This window comes from Argopecten irradians, chromosome 2, assembly GCF_041381155.1.
Source record: "Argopecten irradians isolate NY chromosome 2, Ai_NY, whole genome shotgun sequence".
Lineage (NCBI taxonomy): Eukaryota > Metazoa > Mollusca > Bivalvia > Pectinida > Pectinidae > Argopecten > Argopecten irradians.
Genome location: NC_091135.1, coordinates 48,819,302 through 48,837,534, shown reverse-complemented (window position 1 = coordinate 48,837,534; position 18,233 = coordinate 48,819,302). Strand labels below are relative to the sequence as shown.

At 35.7% G+C, this 18,233-nt stretch overlaps 1 protein-coding gene across 1 annotated transcript in view; it reads left to right on the top strand.

Annotated features, from left to right (window-relative positions):
* LOC138315778 (E3 ubiquitin-protein ligase ZNRF2-like) overlaps positions 1–17,660 on the top strand; it is a 31,035-nt gene extending 13,375 nt beyond the window's left edge. Inside the window, exons 2-4 of the mRNA XM_069257036.1 lie at positions 8,731–8,826; positions 11,153–11,258; positions 12,842–17,660. Coding sequence (XP_069113137.1) covers positions 8,731–8,826; positions 11,153–11,258; positions 12,842–12,899 — 260 coding nt within the window. The 3' untranslated portion in view covers positions 12,900–17,660. The remainder of the gene's footprint in view (positions 1–8,730; positions 8,827–11,152; positions 11,259–12,841) is intronic.
* The last annotated feature ends 573 nt before the right edge of the window (positions 17,661–18,233 follow it).

The following is an 18,233-nucleotide window of genomic DNA, read 5'->3' as shown; positions in this document are numbered from 1 at the left end:
ATTTTGACATATGACTTAATTGTAGATTTAAAAAAAGAAGAGAAAAAAAAAATGTTGCAGGTGGCGTGCTGCCATTAGTATCAGTTAGACACTGTTATTGTTTTGTTCTGTGTACAGTTTGGAGAAACGCATACAATAACGCTCTCTTTGAGAAATATCAGCCCTGATTCACATTATAGGTAGATTTGTAGAAATTACATTTTTAGCTCACCTGGCCCAAAGAGCTGGTGAGCTTATGTCATGGCGCGGCGTCCGTCGTCCGTCCGGCCATCTGTCTGTCAACATTTTCTTTAAATCGCTACTAGTCATAGAGTTCTGCATGGATTGTAACCAAATTTGGCCACAAACATTCTTGGGGAAAGGGGAACAGAACTTGTATAAATTTTGGCTCTGACTACCCGGGGGCAGGAGGGGTGGGGCCCAATAGGGGAAATAGAGGTAAATCCTATAAATCGCTACTTGTCTTAGAGTTCTGCATGGAATGTAACCAAATTTAGCCATAAACATCCTTGAGGGAAGGGGAACAGAACTTGTATAAATTTTGGCTCTGACCCCCCGAGGGCAGGAGAGGCGGGGCCCAATAGGGGAAATAGAGGTAAATCTTTTAAACCGCTACTTGTCATAGAGTTCTGCATGGATTGTAACCAAATTTGGCCACAAACATTCTTTGGGAAAGGGGAACAGAACTTGTATACATTTTGGCTCTGACTACCCGGGGCAGGAGGGGCGGGGCCCAATAGAGGAAATAGAGGTAAATCCTATAAATTGCTACTTGTCCTAGCGTTCTGCATGGAATGTAACCAAATTTGGCCACAAATATCTTTGGGGGGAAGGGGAACAGAACTTGTATAAATTTTGGCTCTGACCCCCTGGGGGCAGGAGGGGCGGGGCCCAATAGGGGAAATAGAGGTTAATCCTATAAATTACTACTTGTCCTAGAGTTCTGTATGGATTGTAACCAAATTTGGCCACAAACATCCTTGAGGAAAGGGGAACAGAACTTTGGCTCTTGCCCCCCCCGGGGCAGGAGGGGGGGGCCCAATAGGAATTTAGAGGTAAATATTCAAATTCCTTCAGAAAAGAAACAATGAACCTGTATTCAGAACATTATTTGGCATTACAAACCAGGTGAGCGATACAGGCCCTCTGGGCCTCTTGTTTAAAAAATGACATGGTCTTCTACAGCAATCACTTCGTAGTTCTATAGATGTTTGCTGTAATTACTGTCAGTTGTTACAGATATTTGTTGAGATGCATATTGGATATGATCTTCATCTGGCCTATACATGTAACTAATTGCACTAAGACTTATGATAGCAATTTTAATTCACCATTAAACAGTGGATCGCCTTTAAAATATTTAATGTCTAGCAATATATATATAGTAGATGTTTGCAATTAACATCATTTTAAAGCCCATCTAAGTTCATAAAAATTCCAAAATAAAAATGACGAAAGTTTTGTTGATGTTCAAATGAAGCTGTTATCTTCAAATTCAGAATGTGGAAAAGAAATACAGGTAAACAACAAACAGTTTCCTCTTCATTGCTTTAAAGTTGTTATTTCTTCCAAGTATTTTTGTTTTTCAAATCAGCATATGAGGGAGGGGGGAGGTTTAAGTGTTTAATCTTGGAGTTTTGTCACATGCCAATTCACAGTAATTTTTTCTGGTCTTCTCCTACATTTGAGGAACAAGCACTACTTGTGATTGGTACATTAGGTCATTCAAATCATATGTATACATTGTATAACTTGTTTTAGAATAAATGTGAAAATAAGTAATGTTTTTAATAATTTAATTATTTTTTAACATATTAATGTAGTCATACACTCATAATATTAAATTCTTATGTCTTTCTGAATGACCAGAGTTTATAAGAATGTTTGAAGTTGGCATCAGCAGGATTCTAGCTGTCATCTTCAGACCATGTAATTTCAAAATTACTACAGTCTAACAATATCACATACAGAATCCCATGTCACATATGCAGGGGATTCTAGCCGTCCTACGTAAAAAAAAAAAGAAAAAAATATGCAGCAATATCGAAGGGTGCTGTCTCTCATGAATGATTTGCAGTTCATGATGTCTAATGGTGTACCTAAATCTGTAGTGTCATCATGCATTACAGTCATGAATCATACATTAAGTTCGAGTTGATAAACTGGTACTAAATGATCAGCTACTTCTAGAGTTTCATGAATACGGGACCTGATCTCAGCTAACGTGCAATAGTCTATGTAGACGTTCAAGATTATCAGGCACAATGTCCTTTGTTTGTATTTCAAAGCACTTCAGGAGTTTTGTCTGAAAAAATCTGTGACTAGGCATACATTATTAGCTCACCTGGTCCGAAGGACCGAGGTGAGCTTATGGGATACCGCAGCGTCCGGCGTCCGTCGTCCGTCGTCCGGCGTCCGGCGTCCGGCGTCCGTCGTCCGTCGTCCGTCGTCCGTCAACAATCGACTTCTTCTCCATAACCGCTGGTCGGATTTCAACAAAATTTGACTGGTAGCATCCTTATGGGCTACTAACTAAAAATTGTACAAATGATGAGGCTGACCCCCCAGGGGGCTGAGGGGCGGGGCCAAAAAGGGTCAATTTGACTATTTCCATATAAACGACTTCTTCTCTGAAACCAAGCATGGGATAGCACCCATAATGCAATGGTAGCATCTTTATAGGGTGGGGATTCAAAATTGTACAAATGATGGGGCTGACCCCCCAGGGGGCTGAGGGGCGGGGCCAAAAGGGGTCAATTTGACTATTTCCATATAAACAACTTCTTCTCTGAAACCAAGCATGGGATAGCACCCATAATGCAATGGTAGCATCCTTATAGGGTGGGGATTCAAAATTGTACAAATGATGGGGCAGACCCCCCAGGGGCCTGAGGGGCGGGGCCAAAAGGGGTCAATTTGGCTATTTCCATATAAACAACTTCTTCTCTGAAACCAAGCATGGGATAGCACCCATAATGCAATGGTAGCATCCTTATAGGGTGGGGATTCAAAATTGTACAAATGATGGGGCTGACCCCCCGGGGGCCTGAGGGGCGGGGTCAAAAGGGGTCAATTTGGCTATTTCCATATAAACGACTTCTTCTCTGAAACCAAGCATGGGATAGCACCCATAATGCAATGGTAGCATCCTTATAGGGTGGGGATTCAAAATTGTAAAAAAAAAGGGGCTGACCCCCCGGGGGCCTGAGGGGCGGGGTCAAAAGGGGTCAATTTGGCTATTTCCATATAAACGACTTCTTCTCTGAAACCAAACATGGGATAGCACCCATAATGCAATGGTAGCATCCTTATAGGGTGGGGATTCAAAATTGTACAAATGATGGGGCTGACCCCCCGGGGGCCTGAGGGGCGGGGTCAAAAGGGGTCAATTTGGCTATTTCCATATAAACGACTTCTTCTCTGAAACCAAGCATGAGATAGCACTCATAATGCAATGGTAGTATCGTTATAGGGTGGGGATTAAAAATTGTACAAATGATAGGGCTGACCCCCGGGGGGCCTGAGGGGCGGGGTCAAAAGGGGTCAATTTGGCTATTTCCATATAAACGACTTCTTCTCTGAAACCAAGCATGAGATAGCACTCATAATGCAATGGTAGTATCGTTATAGGGTGGGGATTCAAAATTGTACAAATGATGGGGCTGACCCCCGGGGGGCCTGAGGGGCGGGGTCAAAAGGGTCAATTTGGCTTTTTCCATATAAATGACTTCTTGTCTGCAACTAAGCATGGGATAGCACCCATAATGCAATGGTAGCATCCTTATAGGGTGGGTATTCCAAATTGTGCAAATGATAGGACTGACCCCCCGGGGGGCCTGAGGGGCGTGGTCAAAAGTGGTCAATTTCCATATTAATGACTTCTTCTCTGCAACTTAACATGGGATTACGCTCATAATGCAATGGTTACATCCTTAAAGGGTTTGGATTCAAAATTTTGCAAATGAAGGGGCTGACCCCCCGGGGGCCTGAAGGGTGGGGTCAAAAGGGGTCAATTTAGCTATTTCCATATAAACGACTTCTTCTCTGCACCTAAGCATGGAAGAGAACTCATAATGCAATGGTAGCATCCTTACAGGGTTGGAATATGAAATTGTACAAATGATAGGGCTGATCCCCGGGGCCTTAGACGGCAGTAGATGCGGGGTCAAAAGGTCAATTAGGCTACTATTTTCATATATATTACTTTGTCTCTGAACCTATGTATTGGATAGCATATTTGTATGGTATCAATAGCATCATTTTAAGGTTGTGATTCAAAATTAAACTTTGGGAGTCAATTTTGCTAATTTTTCTAATGATTGTCAGTCTTTGTGATAATTACTAAAAAAAAACCAGGTGAGCGATACAGGCCCTCTGGGCCTCTTGTAATGTAAGTTGATTTAAACATTCATTCTGCTAAGAAAATATCATCATCCAAATTTCAAAATTACTTGAACAAATGATTATGGAGTGAGTACATTATACATACTGTAAAATTGTACAAATTTGTATATACCTTGGAGGTGTTACACTTAAAGCTCAGCTTTAAAATTAACTCGCATGTATCCCAAATTGTCCACATCAAATAGTTTATTTACTTGTGAAAATGAGCAGCTATTCGAGTAGTCAATTTTATCATTTTTCACTAGCTGAATTACAAAGGAATACCGGAAAATTCCACTTCTTCAGTAGCAATAAATGACAGACTGTTATAAAAAAAATTATAATTTTTTTTAACTTTTTCAATTGATGCACAAGTTACATAATCATGCACTATCGGATTTTCTAATCTGTTCAAGTAATCACAAACTTTGCCCACTAGCTATATGGCCAGAAGGCCTAAACCGAAACATCAGACTAAGCCAGCTTTTGTGACAATTTTTACACAAAGGAGGCGCCAATAAAAGGTTATTCAAGTACAGTATCATCGAGGGAACGAAGAAGTCAGTTATAATTGATTGGCATTTGGCAGCTAGTCATAAATAGGAGTGCATTTTAGTATGTACATGTATTTAAAGCTTCTGATTAAAAATCGATTGTTCTTTTGTTACGAAAATATGCTATTTGATATGTTACATGAAGAGTATCTTGGAATATATATCGTCTTTCAGTTTTGCTGGTTGGTTTTTGGTGGATTATTTTGACCAATTAAAATACCTGGTACATTGGGGAAATACATGTGCCATTAACTCCGAGATCTACATCTTTTATGAAATTATTCAATGATAAAGAAAGGAGAAGGTACGTTATGACTCGAATATGGCCTCAAAATTAATTCTCCAGTAAAGAACAACATATTTTGCCATATAACAGCTGTTCACTATGACGTCATCAACATGCAGTTTCCCGCCATTTTTCACAAAAATCCTTGAAAAATCATACTTTTTGAGTGGTTTTCTCTAAAAATGAATGTGGCCGCCTTCATGGAGCAGAAAGAGATTTTCACACGTTGTGTATCGTGTATTTACGCATATCCATGCAAAATGTAAAGTTGCTCCAAGGTGGCGGCCAAATCCATTTCAAGCCTTTTCTAACCTAAAGATGATGAATTTCTATCAAAATCTGGCGAGAAGAGGAAAATCATCAATTTGATGACATCATAGGTGGGACACATCGTGTACATGGTTATAGAAAATTGTGTTTTGATGAATGGCAAGTATGAGAGTATTTATTGATATGAAATTGATGGGGATCAGAGTTATTTCTTTCAGCCTGAAAAATTAAGGCCAAATACTGGTCCTATCATATCTACTCCTTTGTTGTCAGTGTTTTATAAGCAGCCAAGTGACCTACATTTTGACCCCTGACTTGGATTCCATTTTTACCCATCTAATGTACTGTCTCACCTTTACATACAATATTAGCCATGTTGAAAATCAGAAATGTAACCTTGGTATTTTGCTGTGTTGGTTCATAAAATCTTTAAATGGGGCCGCGGTGGCCGAGTGGTTAAGATGTCCCGACATATTTCCACAAGCCCTCCACCTTTGGGATGCGGGTTCGAATCCCATGTGGGGCAGTTGCCAGGTACTGACCGCTGGCCGGTGGTTTTTCTCCGGGTACTCCGGCTTTCCTCCACCAACAAACCTGGCACGTCCTTACATGACCCTGGCTGTTAATAGGACGTAAAACTAAACAAACCAAATCATAAAATCTTTAAAGGGCTTTGTGGCCAAAGTAGAAACTGATGGTTAATAATACCAGAGCCCCACAGGTGGTACCCCTGGGTAGTGGAATTCAGGCCAAAATGAAACCTTTAGATGACATATGGCCTTGGACAATTTTGTTTGCCTGCAGAGCTGAGAGATAGTGCCCATGGGTGTATACATAGGTTGGCAGTTTTTCCACTGAAACTCTGACTATTCCACCATGAGAATATCCAAATATGTATGGAAAAGTTGAAAGGATGCAGAAAAACATCAAGCCAAAGCAGACCATTGGTTCTATTAAATTTTGCCTGAAATTAAAAATGTAAATTTATTTTAAAAAAGTACCTACACAGAAAGTGTGTGAGTCAGCACTTGTACGAAATGTTAATTCTAGTACCTACACAGAAAAGTGTGTGAGTCAGCACATGTACGAAATGTTAATTCTAGTACCTACACAGAAAGTGTGTGAGTCAGCACATGTACGAAATGTTAATTCTAGTACCAACACAGAAAGTGTGTGAGTCAGCACTTGTACTAAATGTTAATTCTAGTACCTACACAGAAAGTGTGTGAGTCAGCACATGTACGAAATGTTAATTCTAGTACCTACACAGAAAGTGTGTGAGTCAGCACATGTACGAAATGTTAATTCTAGTACCAACACAGAAAGTGTGTGAGTCAGCACATGTACGAAATGTTAATTCTAGTACCAACACAGAAAGTGTGTGAGTCAGCACTTGTACGAAATGTTCATTCTAGTACCTACACAGAAAGTGTGTGAGTCAGCACTTGTACAAAATGATAATTCTAGTACCAACACAGAAAGTGTGTGAGTCAGCACATGTACGAAATGTTAATTCTAGTACCAACACAGAAAGTGTGTGAGTCAGCACATGTACGAAATGTTAATTCTAGTACCTACACAGAAAGTGTGTGAGTCAGCACTTGTACGAAATGTTAATTCTAGTACCTACACAGAAAGTGTGTGAGTCAGCACTTGTACAAAATGTTAATTCTAGTACCAACACAGAAAGTGTGTGAGTCAGCACATGTACGAAATGTTAATTCTAGTACCAACACAGAAAGTGTGTGAGTCAGCACTTGTACTAAATGTTAATTCTAGTACCTACACAGAAAGTGTGTGAGTCAGCACATGTACGAAATGTTAATTCTAGTACCTACACAGAAAGTGTGTGAGTCAGCACTTGTACAAAATGTTAATTCTAGTACCAACACAGAAAGTGTGTGAGTCAGCACATGTACGAAATGTTAATTCTAGTACCTACACAGAAAGTGTGTGAGTCAGCACATGTACGAAATGTTAATTCTAGTACCTACACAGAAAGTGTGTGAGTCAGCACATGTACAAAATGTTAATTCTAGTACCAACACAGAAAGTGTGTGAGTCAGCACATGTACGAAATGTTAATTCTAGTACCTACACAGAAAGTGTGTGAGTCAGAACATGTATGAAATGTTAATTCTAGTACCAACACAGAAAGTGTGTGAGTCAGCACATGTACGAAATGTTAATTCTAGTACCAACACAGAAAGTGTGTGAGTCAGCACATGTACGAAATGTTAATTCTAGTACCTACACAGAAAGTGTGTGAGTCAGCACATGTTAAAATCAATACAAAGTTCTCTAGGCCACACAGAAAAAAAGTGTTTGCTTCAGGTATCATCAGACTCCAACATAAAGTCTGTTGTTTCATTCAGCCTATCTGATGCCTGAGAAAGCTATTTGAAGGCCTGTAAGTTCATTAACAATGAGTTTAAATATAGCCTACATATTTATAGCCCAGGTTGATAATGGTAAGGAAACCTGTAATGATCACTGCTCTTGGTGATTAGATTGTAAACAATACAGCCACTTTTCTTGTACCATACTTAACGGCTGTCTTTGAATCAGCAACATTTACATAATGATTTACTGTGAAGCATCTTATTACAGAATACTTCTACTGCATCCAAGCTTTGTTTGACTAGATTGGATCAGCTGTCTGATTAAAGGGGAGTTTTATGTATGGTACTGTAAGAAAAGTAATTTGTTGATCCCCTAGCAGTAAGAACATTACATACTCACATGATCACAGCTTCTGCCCTGTCAGATCCAGTTATCTCCCCTTGATCCAGTTATCTCCCCATAATTACCATGGCCAATAGTATTCCTTAGAAGTTTGAGTACACAAAAAAAAAGGAGTGGAGGATAGATATAAAGTCTGTATAATTTACCAATACATGAAAGGAAAACGTGCGTAGAAGGTACAATGTACATGCATATAAACTATGTAAATAACGTTTTATGGTAAAAATGTCAGAAGTCATTATTTATAAAAGTACAACACATGATATAGTAAATAAATGACGCAGTTCGATTATCTGAATACTCAAGGTATATACGGTATATGGCTTGTTATTAATGGTTGTTAGTAATCTTCGATGAGGGTTGTATTAATTACATAAAGTTTTATAAATCAGGAATTTACATAATCTAGTATGCATGTACAAATATACTCGTCATGTTCCAAGTTTGTACCTACTGATTATAGATCATAACAGTTCTGTTGTTTATTTCCAGGAATCAAATGCCCAGTATGTTCCAAGTTTATACCACCTGACGACATAGAATGTCACCTTGTCCTTTGCCTCACGAAGCCTCGCATTAGTTACAATGGTTTGTATACATTAGCAGTAATTATACCTATAGTAATTTCTTCAGAGTTCTCAGAAATCTTTATTTTCGTGTTTGGAATTGGTCTATTTTCATTTGACTGCAGTATATATATATATATCGTATAGCATACAAAAGTTTGTATTCCTGATTGAAATCCAGGTTAATATTTAGCCATATTATAATTTATTATTCCTGGTATAAAGTTGGCTATTTAAAAAAAGAATATCTGTTTACATGAATACATGTCAATGAATTGTACGAAAATTGTTGTTTATACTAGCTTGATCAATATGTAGTCAGCATGCTAACTAAGACGCACCTAGAGGTGATTGTTTGTGCCTTTGTCTGCCATGTCCCACTCAGTGATAGAACAATAAAATATGTATGGTGTGTATACTTTGATAGGGCTAACTAGACAGAACTACTTCTATAGTGGTAATAGTGATTGATTCAGTGCACTTCCTAGCTAAGTCTAGCTAGGATTAGTATCAATAATACATACTGTTATACAGGTTAACCTGTAAAGGTTTGTCATGAAAATTGATTAGGAAAATTCATCAAAAGAAAAAATAAAGGAAAAAGTACTTATAAGGTAAATTGATTTATTAAGAACCTATTTAAAGATGCTCCACCGCCGACAGAGCATAAATGATATTCATTATTTGAACAATAATTGGTGATCAATCGTGTGTATGTATGTCTAATTAACACAAAAAATGATATATTTTTGTTTTGCCTTTTGTGCATGCACAGTCAGTACTTCATTCCATATAGAATATAGTGCGTCGGAATTTTTTCGGAATGCAATTGATTCTTTTTCATATTTTTAACTTGACGTAGAATTAGAAGCTCAAACTATTCAATAATAGTAATGGTGTAAAGTAAGTAGTTTTTGTAACTGAAGAAAAATACTTAATCGTCTGCCCCTGTTTTTGATAGTGAAAAAATACTATTTGTCGGCTGTGGAGCATCTTTAATGTTACTGTTGGTCTCGCCAAAACGTTCCCTGTTATAAGACCATAATCAAGTGCCATTGTGAATTGAAAAAAAAAGAACAATTGCTCCTCCACTTATGCAGAAAGTGTATTACCCAATCCCCTATAATTTTGTGTTTGTGTAAGACTATATATATATATATATTTACTGAGCATGTTGTGAAGTAAAAATATTTAACCCCGGTACTCATTCAATTATAGAATAGTTACCCAAAACCAAAATTAAGTCCTAAAGGAATTAGCTCTGTTAACTGTTTGTATACTGATGAAGGCACAGCATCACTACCTGTGTGAGGAGAATCTAGGTCAGGTCTACCTGTCTGGTACGGTGGCTGGGAAGTCACACCTGCTGACATCACACCTGCTCTGGCTGCTTATATCTGTACACAGGATGTGGGTGGGTGTGGGCTGCCTGGAGCTGCTGTACAGACATTGTACAGTCATTAACAGTTACTCAAATTAGTCACGCATAATCAGATGGGATGCTTTTCTCTGTGGTCTGTTAACTGGCGTTGACATGTCATAGCCTTCTACTACATAGCCTAGAATAAAGGCAGACCAGTTAGCTATTATATTCATATTTATCTGTATCATAGGTACATGTCATTGCAATGGGGTTCCAATAGCTTTTGGAAACAATTAAAATAAGACAGGTACATACTTATGTGTCGTTTTAAGTAGATCTGTACATATACAGATCTAGACACCTTGTTAGATTTCTAAGACATGATTATCTCCCCCTAGTTTTAATATCAACATTTGAGAGGCAGGTGACGAGTTTGCCTTATGTAAATTTCTGGTTTTTGACATTAACTTGATTTGCTATATATAGTACTGAGAGTGTTTCATGTTTATATATGCTTACGTATCTACATATCATATCTTCAGGTACAAAAAAAACTATTTGAATTTAAAAGCAGTCAATGTATTCAACCTTACCTGAAATCAGATATCAGGGAACATGTGTCAATATTTTCAATATCATTAAATGTTTAAAAAAGATTTCCAGAAAAGAATTTGGTTCTTTGTGTGCTTTTACTTTTAAAATACTTGTTCATATTAGAAATAAACATTATTCATCGATAAGTGTGTAATTTGCTCTATACAACCCAGGCATGCATATATTTTACTTTGATGATCAGAGGGAGACAAATTATTTATGATCACAATACACTAGCTGTTACTATTATGTTATTGATCTAAAAACACTATTGATTGCTGTGAATTGGGGTCATTTATGTTTTCATACATGATTATATAGTATGAATTTACATCAATATGAATGACTTTGTATTGATCTTGTCTATGATAGGCGATATTCTTATTTTCAGAGGATGTGTTGACAGAAGATAAAGGTGAATGTGTGATATGTCTGGACGATCTGGAGCAGGGGGACACTATTGCTCGGCTACCATGTCTATGTATATACCATAAAGGGTTAGTATAATACATGTACTACCAATGTACTAGTACATATCATATTCACCAAGAAGGGGGGAGGGGAAAAACATGCACCACACACTTCATACACGCAACACACCACATACATGAGAGGTCGTCCTTACATGACCCTAGCTGTTAATAGGACATTAATTTATTAACAAACAAACAAATCAAGCATTGAAGGCCCTATTGTCATTTATGAAGAATAGATGATTACTATAACATAATGTTGAATTTGTAAAGTTTACTCTGATCAACAGATGATATTACTGAAAGGTGTACCTGGCTCCATGATCATGAAACAATCTAGTTTAAACCAACATTATGATATCTTTTACTTAATAGCCAACCAGAGATGTCATTTAAAAGTCATGCCACTCTTTATTTGCCAAGGGGAAATTGGAGTCTAGAATTGTCCTGGAGCTGGAAGTTACCAGGCTTCCAATCATCAATAAGCTGATATTAATGTCAAACACAGGCCATGTCACCCTACTCCTAATAGCTAGCACAATATCACAATCAGCAGACAGAGAATTCATCGTCAATGCATAATTTAGCACTCCATAACCTTGTATCAGAATATCAGAAAGATGGACAGAAAAAATGAGTTCTGTTTCCAATCAAGTTACATCAGGAATCTACACATGTATAATGAATTTTCATTAAAACACCATATTCAAGTCCATATGATATCTTCCTGTAGTTAAAGATGCTCCACCGCTGACAAATGGTATTTTTTCACTATCAAAAACAGGAGCAGACAATTTAGTATATACATATAATATGAAAAATAATTAATTGCATCCCGAAAAAATTCTGTGGCACTATTTCTTAGTACTGATTGCGCATGCAACAAAGGTGAAATAAATTATTTTATGTTATTTTTTTGTTAATTAGGCATATATATACACAATCAAACAACAATTATTGTTCAAATAATGAATATCGTTTATGCTCTGTCGGTGGTGGAGCATCTTTAAGGATTTTATTTTATCATATAGAGGGTCATGATCATGTTGAGGTTAATTTTCTGATTGACAAATTAAATCAACACTTTAAAAATAGTATTTTGCATAACACCAATTATGAAGGTGTCTGTATGTTGTGAAGACATTTTTGAAGCAGATTTACCAAAGAAGCAACATTACTTTGAATATTGGCTTCAAAAGTACCCAGAACAAAACAAAAAAGATTTGGAAAATGGTATTCCGTCTTTGTATATTACAAAGTTAGCCCCCTTGCGGGTAGGTATCGTTGGTTACGTCATCATTTTGTGAGCGCATTTGACACCGTTTTTCTGAAAATTACGATGTTACGCACGTAAACACATGAGGTCACAATCAATACCTACCCGCAAGGATAGATTACTCCGTAATATGCAAATACAGAATAACATAGAATAAGGAAATGAAAGATAATCAGACTGAATAAAACAAACAATTAAATTCAGAGAGCTCTTCATTTTCGTGAGACTACCAGGTAGATTGTTTCATCAGCCCATTGCCTTCATATTACTCATATTATTCATATCATTAAGATTTTATCATATTTCAACATTTTTTATCCTTGTTTTCCAGATGCATCGATAAATGGTTTGAGAAGAACAGATCTTGTCCAGAGCACCCAGCCGAGTAACTTGGGGGGGTGGGGGGATAGTACATATATATCATACTTTCATCATATGGTTATTTTATTGGGCTTTCAATGGACTATAGAAACACATAATTTATGTTTTTGTATATTTTTTTTTAGTCTGAACTGATGCACAAAGTTGCGGTGCATTTTACTGTGAGGTAGAAAATTGAACCTGTTCTTGTTGACTGAGGATAAAAAATGTTGACCATGTCCAAGTAGTGCATAGCATCTCCAATATGTATCGTCATAGTCATATATTAAACTTCATGTACTGAACGCTTCATTGTTGTGGTGAGCTCATCCAATTTGACTTTCTTCTCAGGATCAATTACAAGCACTTTTCATTTGCACTGTTTTTATTTTTTGGTAAAAACAGAAAATCATAATACTGGGAATTTTGGTTATGGAGCTGTGCCCAGAACATGTAAGGGAGATTACTCTGTGAAACTTTGGATTCTCACATGGAAAGGGAAATGGTTGTGACCAGAGATTTCTTGAGTGTTAAGTTTCCAGCAAAAAGATCACTGCTCAACCATTCTTCATTACAGTGTTTCGTGTCACAGGACTCCTAACTTAGCGCTCCTTGATGCCAGTGCTGTGTGTTGATTCCCACCAACACCATATCTGCACCAAAAAAATATGTGAACATCAGGAAAATGACAGACATTTTGTTCACAAAATATAATCATGGCTGTGACCGTTCTCTCAGCTTCTCAGAGTCTTATTACAATGTATATTTAATTATTCACATAGACAAAGACTACATTTAAATAGAAATTTCAACAGGAATATAACTTGAAGCTTTTCTGTCTGTATTTTGCAGATTCTGACAAGAAAACTTAAATTGAAAACATTTAGGCTTTTTGTTGATAAGGTGGCCTTTCTAGTCAGTTGATGAAGTGAGTCAGTCTGCGGATAAGCCAGAAGTTGGCCATCACATTTCTATGGAGGAAGACTAAAGGGAGATAACTCAAGCTGTGGATGACTACGGTGTAGTTCTGAACATGTAAAATAAGATTTCTCTTGGTGTTGATTTTAAAGTTTTATTGATTTTATAAAGTTTGATGTGTAAAGTGTACATTTTACCTTTTTTTTATCAAAAGGAAATCTGCATGAAATCTGACATTTTTTATACTTTTAATCAGAATGTTAAGTTTATATCTGAAAACGAGAAAGGTTTTCTTTACTTGACATTGTGTCCTTGTACATTTACATCTATAGTGAAGAGGAATTATACAAGAGAAACAGAAAGATGTTATCAGACAATTAAGCTTTCAAAATTGGTAAATTTTCAGAAATATTAATCACATCATCATATTTCATGCAGCATTCAAAACTGACTCTAGTTAGTTCACTTATTAGTTGTTATTCTATATTTAATTCCATAGGATTTATTTATCTTATTGATGAATTATATCCACAAAACTACAAAAGTATGCCTCTGTGCCTGAAAAATTTTTTGAAATTCAATTTGGATACGACAAAAAAGGATACAACTCTAGGTCATTTTCTAAAAAACCCATAAAAATTATGAAATCTAAAGGTACAGCAACTTGGTAAGAGGGCTGTGTCCTTATGTCAACATGAAATTACAATAGATATTAAGGAAGATTGTTATAGATGGAAATTAATGAATAGCGTTGATTTAAATTGTCAGTTGTGTATGTCTCTACAATATCGTCTGGTAGGGTTATCACATAGGATTATTAAAACAACGCGTGTCTGCAAATCGTTAGAGCTAATATTACATCATTATACCTTAATTTAAGATGCTGAATTAATCATAATTGCTTGAGAGATTATTGTTTGAATCTTTAACAAGTCGGGAGTGCAATTCTAAAACAAAAGACAGATTATAAATGTGTATAGTGTAACTATGGCAACAATAAATTTTAGAATGATTGACGATGTTGCACATACATTTATGTCTCTCATTATATTTTTTACCATGGCTGTAAGAAATTTACTGTAGCGTCTTTCCTGTCAGACACTGTCTGTGAAGTGGAGCTTTGGTAAAAGTCCATATTATTCATATTGATTGTAGCAAATTTTCAAGAAATTATTGCAATTCTGAGAAAAAGTCATGTATCAGTAAGTTAACTTGAATGACAGAATTTCCATGTTTATTTTGATAAATACCATGGAGTTCATACTTTATACCTATCATTTCATATATAAAATAAACATATTTCAAATATGAGTATTACTGTGCCTGGAAAATTATAAAACGAAATCTAGGTTTATTTATGTGTTGTAAAACTTCGTACTCATTTGATGAAAAATCAAGACGCCTCTGTTATCACACCTTGTGCCAATAATGGTGAATTTATTCAAAGTGCTTTTTACACAAATTCCATCTGTGTGTCTTTTTGTTTTGTAAGTCGTGTACAAAACACATCAGATGTTGGTTTGTCGTCTACTCCATGAATGTATTTATAATAATTTTTATTTTTTCATTAGAACATAAAAGTTTGCTAATATCTCCCATTGATTGACTACCATAGGTAGTTTAACTGTTGTTAACGCTGCACCAGTTGTTGACCAATGTAGTAAAGAAAGGAAATAACTCATGGCCTAATCCAAAACAGTGCTATATATATGGACAGGGTAGTCTCACTAGCGACTGCTATAAACAGTCTGGTTGCCTAGTTACACAAGTCAGTGCACCTGACCCAACGATATTTTAAACCATACCATGAACTCTGACTGATCATATCCTTGGAATCTAATATAGAAATAAATATGGTACGTTCTTCTGCAGCCATGTTTTTTTTTAAGTGATGTTCAGTATGGAGATCTGAATCATGATTCAGTATTTACAGCATTTCCAACTATCATTAGTTTAATTTTATATTGCCGATTTACATTGTTAAAAGATTTAACAAATCTGCTGCAGACGAAATTGGCTGTTTGAAAGGACTTGTTCTAAGGTGATTATGTGAAATCAGAATCCACTAGTTATAAAAATCAGAATCCACTTGTTGTAAGATTGATCATGTTTTACTGTAAATTGTTCACCTTGTTGTTTTGTTAGACAAAGCTTCAGATATTACAGAGGTCTGAGTAACCTTATAATATCATATTGTTTCTCGTCATAACTTCATCATGTATATTTTTGCAAAAGCGTAAAAACAGATTATCAGGTACAGTGACTTTGTGTTTGTTTTAATATATACAATCAAAACTATTACATGTGTTGTGTACAATACCTAGATAATATATCTTTTTAATTTATATATAAATACATGTTAAGGAGTGGGGTTTTTTTTCTGAAACTATTGCTTTGTAGAATTTCATGATTACTGAAAGTCACTATTAACAGATTTTAATTTTTTGGCAGAAAAAAAAAAGAAATATTGTTTTCTTAAGACTTCTGAAATTTAAAGAGAAAGTGCTTGGATTATCTCTGCATTGTATTTTTGTTAGAATTGTTACACATTTCTTAACACTCTTCTTTCGTGAGGTTCCGATCTCTTTTATTAAACTTGCTTTAATATTAGCATTCCAGACAATAGTAGCCCTATGTTGGGAACAAGCTTAACATATTTGTGTATCTTTGTAATATCGGAATAACATTTTCATAATTAGAAAACAAACCTGAAATAAAGAAGGCAAGAGTGAAAAAAAAAGGAATCCTTAATATATTTTAAAAAACCATTTGTTAATATAACATAAGGCTTGATTGTCTTCTTTCCGTATTTTGATAATTATAAATATCGTTTCTTTAAGATAAATTTGGCCTGTTACTGTAAGTTTTAGATGTACAACATCGTGCCTGTTTAACAATACATAACCTTGTTGATTATGTGTGTTCCGATATTGTAGAGATATCCATACAATAATTCCAGTATTTCTTATTTGTGAAATACACTTTTATAGCATCATATTTTATACATTTATGCTTCCTCTAGAATGCAGACCCATGTGTATCATGAAATTGTGTACATCTCATTCTATACTTTATTATAAATCACTCCTTTCTCCTATATTTTAGCAAGAAGTCATTTTATAATGTGAATTACAATACATCACGAACATTTATTCCAGCACAAAATTAAGTGGCTTATATGTTGGCAATATTGTTCTTTCAGGACTTGAAATTTCTGAAAGCAGATTTGCATTAAAATCATGAAAGAACAATATCTTTTATCCATGTATTCTGGTTGATACAGGTCCTATATATCACATTCTCCTGTTGTATATTCAAAACTTACGCAGTGAAGTGTTCTCCAATGTTAATGTTCCGTCTAGACATTACAGAGTTATCTCCCTTGCGGAAAGGTTTTGATTGTGATGTCATTGTTGTGTGAACGAACCACATGTTATTAGTTTTTTCTCAAAAATATGGTATTATGCTTGCAAATAAATGACATCACAATTAATACCTACACACAAAGGCAGATAACTCTTTAATGTGCAAATTCAGAATAGCCAATGGAATATGATAAGAAGGAAGTAATTATTACCAGATATTGCTGTAGAAGATAACCAAATAAGCATACCTAAATAGGCTAGGCTTTTATAAAACTGTTAAGGCGCTTAGTACTGGTTGCTTATCTTTTTTTTGTTGTTGCTTGTTTCCAATAATAATTGTCATAGTGTACTGCCCTACAGTACATGCTTCCTAAACTTAACTAGTCTAGCTATCAGCTGTACCAACATGTACATGTATAGTTTTCAGATGTAAAAACAAGCAATAGACGAAACTGTACAATGTAAAAATATTGCGTAATAAAATTGTGAAGAGTAAAATTTATCAAAGCTGAGTATTTGACTTTTTCCCCTATGGTTATAATGATTGAAATACAGTTGAATCTTGTTAACCCAAACTTGTATAATTCAAATACTAGCTCTGTTTGATTTGTAGCATTTGACCTCAATCACATAGTGTTCAAGTACCAAATCAAAAAAAAAAAAAATGTAGCTCAAATCTATGGATAACTGTAAACTGTTTCCATAGTCATCCTGAGTTAACAAGGTTTGACATCTAGTAAGTGTTATTTTATCCATCATGGCATTGGTTGGTTTTGATATTAGTGTTCTGGATAATGTGGTGTTGTCATGACCATACTTAAGGACAAGACATTCTACTGTATTGCCCATTTGGTAATAGTTATAATGGATATATAGGATCTTACATGAGTGTTCATTTCATATGAGATTTTATATAACGAGTCTAAGAAGTTTTTATATTTGCGAGCCTTGGCGAGATGTGTTTCATAAAATCTTATATAAAATGAATACAAATTTAAGATACTTTTTATCACATAAATACAAATACCTATATTGCAAAGGATTTTATGTCAAAATGTACTCTGGAAATTCAGCGGAGAC